The 6,312-nt window shown below is 43.1% G+C and overlaps 1 protein-coding gene across 1 annotated transcript in view; it reads right to left on the bottom strand.

The window, feature by feature from the left end:
- Positions 1-1,939: 1,939 nt before the first annotated feature.
- Arl15 (ADP ribosylation factor like GTPase 15) overlaps positions 1,940-6,312 on the bottom strand; it is a 361,560-nt gene continuing 357,187 nt past the window's right edge. The window contains exon 5 of the mRNA XM_021208556.2: positions 1,940-4,750. Within this exon, the coding sequence (XP_021064215.1) occupies positions 4,598-4,750 (153 nt within the window). The 3' untranslated portion in view covers positions 1,940-4,597. The remainder of the gene's footprint in view (positions 4,751-6,312) is intronic.

Below are 6,312 nucleotides of genomic sequence, written 5' to 3'. Positions count from 1 at the left end.
CTGATGGCTATTCAAGGCTTATTTTATTCTGTCCCTAGAGGGCTTCCAACCTCCCCCCCCCTTTGGGGGGAACACACAGCTCACTCATCTCCAGGGCTGGAATGCTGCTATCCAAAGAGCCTCATGGGAATATTTGTGTAGAGTATTTTGAAAGGACCAGGTGGAGTAAGAGATTTTGGAAAAGGGAACAAGGAAATTCTCCATTCTTTGAATGTCTACATCAGATAATTCCCCCCCCCCTCCAAAGGTATCATTCAGTAGCTGCATCCATGTTGGTCACAGTGACCTAGAGCATCAGGAGATGGAGGAGGGGTCAGAATTAAGACTGGGTTATAAACCTGGGTGAGACCAAGATGGCATTCAGTCCAAAAGGTCCTTTCCTTTTTCAGAGTTATCCATGACCTCACCATGTAGATATACCAAGCTAACAAAGTATATACGGTAAGCAAATTTGCTTTGAAAACCACAAAGCCAACAGTAGTGTCTTGTAAAGTGGTTATTCATAGTAGCCCATGGAAATGCCTAAGAAAGGAAAAGAGGGAAGGTTTAAGAATACTGCAAGACACTGGCCTTTGGAAACTAGGGTTCTCTGAAGAGGGTTCACCACTCATGGAACAGAGATGGAGTATGTAAAAAATGGGGTTGACGCCTTGTAAGTTTCTCTTCACTCTTTGTAAGAATGCATGATGAAAGATCCAGCCTTGGCGGGTAAGATCCTCTTTCATGATCTTTGAAACTCTGCTTTGGTTTCACATTAGGAAGAAGCTGTCACAGAGAACCTCCCGTGGTGGGAAGTTAAGAATCCCTAGGTCTGATGAAGCAGTGGGGGCAAAGAGGGGGAGCTTTTCGCAGAAGGGAAGGTTTTTGATTCAAAGAGAGTTAAGAAAGGGGAGGGAAAATGGACCTGCCATCTGAGGCTGAGTCCTCCTGGGACTCTTGGCGTGCTTCTGGGATAGTGGGAGGGTGGGGACCGGGCAGTGCCAAAACCTGGGCTCATCTGTCACTTCAGGCATCTGAGTTGGAAACATTTAGTCCAGAGATGCGAATCATTTAATCACACTGACTCAACGCTGACCAAAAGTTGTGTGCTCTTGGGAGTCAGGAATTCCCCTACAAGATGTGGTAATACATTTCACAGCCTAACTTACTTCAGATCCCCCTGACCCAGGCTGCAGAACGAGGGAAGATGGGGAACTGGTATTACAAACTTTCTGCCTAACAAAGACATATCCTCCCTCCACACACTGAAATGAGGATTCCCAAGGGAGTATATTCACTCCCGGCTCCACCGCCTCACACATGCCCTCTCATGTTGGTTTGCTACATTAGTTCTGGTTAATGAAAAATGCCTTCTAACCCTGGATCAAGCCAGCACGAATACTACATTTTCCACTTGAGTCTGTGAGTCTGCACTCTGGACAGGAAAGAGCACTCATTTGCTTCAAAAATCTTGTATTCTGTCCACACTTGCTTGGGAAGGTCTGAGATGATAGGGTGTCTGGCAAACTCAGAGGGAAGTGTGTCAAACTTGCCGGGTTTAAGTGTCAGGATAAGGTGATGCTTGGAAGAAACATGAGCAAGTTTTAATCTTTCTTCTCTTATCATATAACTTCTCCCTTTTTTATTTCTTACCTTTTACCCATCTATCTTTAATGTTTACTTTCCCATTTCTGTCATTAAAGACTGACATATGAAGGTACAGGGAGTTCATTAAGACCACAGATATCCTAAGGACGTCGAAACCATTGGAAGAACAGTTCACTGCGGTCAACTTGCAGAAAGTGGCTTTCAGGACAGATGTTGGAGATGGTCCTTTGATTGAAGGATGACACATTCCATCCCCTCTCCAAGCTCCTCACTCCCTTGAAGGACCAGCTACTAGGACAGAAAACTGCTGCTCAAGTAGAACGAACTGGAAAAGACACTGGCTTTTTTCTCTTTTAAGGTTCTCACAATAGCTTCAAAAGGCACACATATCAATCATTTGCTTTGGTTGAAGAGCAGCAGAACTTATTTTGAAGACTTAAACAGGCGACACAAAGTAAGCAGAAATCTGGGGCTTTCAAATGCTAAGGCTGAAAAGAGTCTGGAAACGCTTGTTCTACTAAGCATTTATTTTCATTGCAAGACAGTGGAAATCATATAAATCGTGAATAGGGCAAGTTCTTGTTGCCTAGCAAATGCCCACGTGAGCCTGTCAACTTTTAAGTCTGGATAGAGTAAATCTCCATAGAAAGACAGGGTGATATGGCAGTTATCCAGCCACCAATACTGTAAACTATGGTAGATACAAAGTCTTATATAAATTAATTGCCAGTATAAAAAGAGGCAACTGCTTTAGCTAAGAAGGTACAAAAATGGGTCACTTCCATAAATATAACAAGATGCTAACTGAGGAAATATACAACAGACTGTTTTCCTATATCTTTGAATATGCAAACCAAGACACCTGTGGCACCTCACACAAAAGTAAGAACAAGACGCATGTCCCCTCCCCCCTCCCCTCCCCCACCTGGGGTTCCCAAACACAGCAAATTCTAGGGTTACAGAGTCCAGGATGCCAAGAGGAAGCAGTAAGACAGCGAGTGCTGCGACCTGCCAGACAAAGAAAGAGCCTTATTGACAGTTGTAAAGCATCAGGCGTCAGACAGAAACTTGTCAAAAACAGCTGTCGTTGGGTACTGATTGATAATGTTTTCATTCTGACGGCTGCAACGCCTCAGACAGTCTCGGGGGCTGTGGAGAAGCCCATCACTGGCGCACATGAACACACACAGACAACGGGAAGTCATTTAACAGATGGCAAGGAGCGTTCGGCCACAAGATCCTCAAAAGACAACATTCTGCATTTAATGAACTTGCAGGGAGAGCAAAGCCCGGAAAAAAGAAAAAAAAAAATCATTCACTTATTTATTTTCACGGAAGATGAGCACAGAAGGACAAAATAAAAACAGGAATTTAACTGCTCATGGGGATTAAAGGTTTGTGCTGCCCGTGGATCATCACACGGTTTTAAAAATACTGAAGGATACTTTAGACAAAATGAATCATCATGGGTCCTTCTCTGGTCCATGCCGTGTATGTATGTAAAGATGTGTGGGGTCTTTTTTATTAAAATCCATTTACAAGATGAAATCACAAATACTGCATTTGAGCACTGAGGGGTTCTGAGGTCTGTCCTCTGGAGAGTCACAAGGTTTCCTGTCACCCTGTGATAAATATGGCATTAAGTCTGTGGCATCTGGGTATCAGTCTACACTACCTAAAAATGACAGACACGTGTTTTTATTGCTTGGGCCTAGGGAGCAGTTTTCTATCATTTGGCCACTTAGTATTTTAATGAGTGGTCAAGTGTCTACAAGATATGCCAAAGAATATTTCATCTATGAACCTGAATATTCATAGATTAGTCCTGATTTTAAAAAGGTCAAAGGTGCTGAATCTTACTAAAACTGTACATTTTATTCTAGGCAATTTTATCATTTAAATTAAATGGAAAAAAATTAGCTTCAAAGACTGAGTCTATTTATCTGCTGTAGCCCAGCATACTCTAAGGGCACATTGGCACCTCTGAAAACAGAGGTTTATAATAAAAATACTGACAGACCTTTAACTACTCAATGGAGGCCTGAGCAGAGTCCCCTAAGTGACATTAGCCTTTGATGAATAAATAACGGGGTTCCTCTTTGAGCTTCCTCAAACCCATGCCAGCTTAAGTCCTAACCATGAATTAGACTTTGGCTGTTACATTTATTATTTGAAAAGCCATTTTCTAGATTTCATTCCAACGTTTCTGAGTTTTAGGAAAGGCCAATGCTTATGTTGCAGCATGGTTTTATGCAGACGAATGCCGTTAAGAAATAGCTGAAGGGTCCAGACTCAAATCAGCAATGCCTGCTCTTGCCTAAATTGGCTCCCACTCCCTCAGCTAGGATGCCCTCCTCCTTAGGCAGGGGATGCGGCTGCAGGCAGGATCAAGCAATTCTTCCATGTCTAGATTTTTTTTTCAGAGCCAGAGAAGATGACTGGGTGAAGTTTTGGGCCGCCATTTTTCACTCAGCCTGTAAAGTCAAAATCCTCACACACACAGGAAAATAATATGAAAACCAGAACAAGATAAAATAAAATGTAAAAAAACTCCAACCCCTAAGAGATCACGGAAATGTCAATGGCGTATATATCCTGTAGAGTCTCGGATAGAATCCTCCAATCCCAAGTCCAGAAAAGTTAGTGAAGCCACATGAGACTTTCTGAGGTCTTCAGAAGGGGTTTCCACTCCCATGAGCCNTGCATTCCATCCACTTGAGCACAAAGCAGAGAAGAGATNCTTAGACCAACGAGAGGAAGAGACATGCGGTGAAGATAATTAGTGGTAACCAGAGAATCAATTCTCTCTCAGTAGTGTGTACTTGACGTTAATGCCGATGATAATCCACCTGACTTATCAGAATAGTCACATTAACAGAGAGATGAAAGTCTGAAATAGCTAGAGGCAAGTAGATACTGAAGCCGGGCCAGTCTCGATACCAACGATGGAATCAGGGTGGGGAACGAACACGGTGGATTCGAGGCTTTCCCGGAACTTCTGTGTTGGGTCTCACATTCTCATCGCCTCGTGGTCTTTTTCTTCTAACAAGTTTATGAGCTGGGAGAAGCTGTCCTTCAGTGTGTCCACATCATCCAGAGAGCAGGGCTGCAGAATCCAGCGCTTTCCACGTGCCAGTGGTTCAAGTTCAAAATACTTTTTGATCTGAAGAGAAAAGGAAAGATATGTTAACAATTACATCAGGTCCTTTTTCCTATCAAGATGTTAAGCGATGAAAGGGGCGGGGTATTGTTGTGTATTAAGTGGAATTTATATAAACGGTCGGGCATTTTTGAGACTTTCGGTCTAGAACTGGCTTTAACAGAGTTATATGTTGTAACCTGGGAGTCTTTTCTTTAGGTGCGGGTGTCCTGCCTGTGAGCCACCATTCCAGACTTCACACTCAACCACATGGGAGTTCTTCTGAAGTCTGAGAAAGAATTACAGGTACCACGGTGCAGGTAGAACAATGGGAATACCTCAAAGATTCCATTTATTCTACCCACTGCTAGCAACATCATGCTTGCCATCTCAAACTGCTGGAAAAGTATGGATCCTATAAACCTCTTTTATTTTATTTTTTATTTATTTTTATTTTTTGGATCCTATAAACCTCTTAAGACAGTTGTCTGGAGCAGGAAGCACATAAACAAACAAACAAACAAACAACCACAACAGCAATAAACCCCAAAACACTAAAACCCAAAATCAAAAAACAAAACCAATAAAACCTCAATGTCAGGGATCTTATTTTCTTGCTCCCTTAAATTTCTAGTGGACATTTCTGAGGGCTTGGAAGGGATCTTCTGGAAGAAAGAATAGGAGCTACAGGTATAGGCGCTCAAGCATACACAGACCCATTTAGATAAAGTCATGGATTTACACAGTGTTTCTCAGGTCTGCTCCCACCTCTCTGGTCCTGGACTGGCAACCCCTGGATGAGTCACTTTTACCCTACCAGGGTTCATAAAAACATTCGTGCTCTGCTCTGAAGGGCTAGAGTAAGGTAAGGAGTTCTCTCAGCAACTCACTCATTCACACACAGTAGGCCGACCTAAAACTTTGTACTTATCACCAAGCAAGGTTTCTAGAAAACCTCTTGCCACCTCCCAGATGTTTTGTGCTGCCATCATAAAGACCAGCAGACTGTTACCAGCAGAACCGCCTGTCCAAACCAGCTCTCTCGAGTAAGGAGATAGATCCAAGACTATAAAGGTCTTGTCCATGGTATTTGTCTTTTGTTTGTTTTTGCTTTTTGAAACGGGGTTGCACTATCCCTGACTGGTCTGGAATTCCTTAAACTTGTAGCCAATCCTCCTGCCTCTGACCCCAAAGTACTGGAATTATAGGTGTGTGCCGCCATGTTTGACTAAAAATGACCAAATGTTGTATACTAATTTAGAAATGAAAATAAAGCTGAGGGGTTTATTTTAAAATTGCACAGAATCAAGTTGGGCAGCGGTGTGGTACACACCTTTAATCCCAGCACTTGGAAGTCTGAAGCAGACACATCTACACAGCGAGTTTCAGGCCAGCCAGGAAAACACAGTGAGACCCTGGCTCAAAAGGAAAAGCAAACCAAAATAAAACAAAACAACCCCAGAACCAAACCCAACCCAACCCAACCCAACTCAACCCAACCCAACCAACCCAACCAACTCAACCCAACCCAACCAACCCAACCAACCCAACCCAACCCAACCCAACCAACTCAACCCAACCCAACC

Source organism: Mus pahari, chromosome 11 (genome assembly GCF_900095145.1).
Source record: "Mus pahari chromosome 11, PAHARI_EIJ_v1.1, whole genome shotgun sequence".
Classification (NCBI taxonomy): domain Eukaryota; kingdom Metazoa; phylum Chordata; class Mammalia; order Rodentia; family Muridae; genus Mus; species Mus pahari.
Note: the sequence above shows the minus strand (reverse complement) of the source record. Positions and strands in the feature narration are given on the sequence as shown.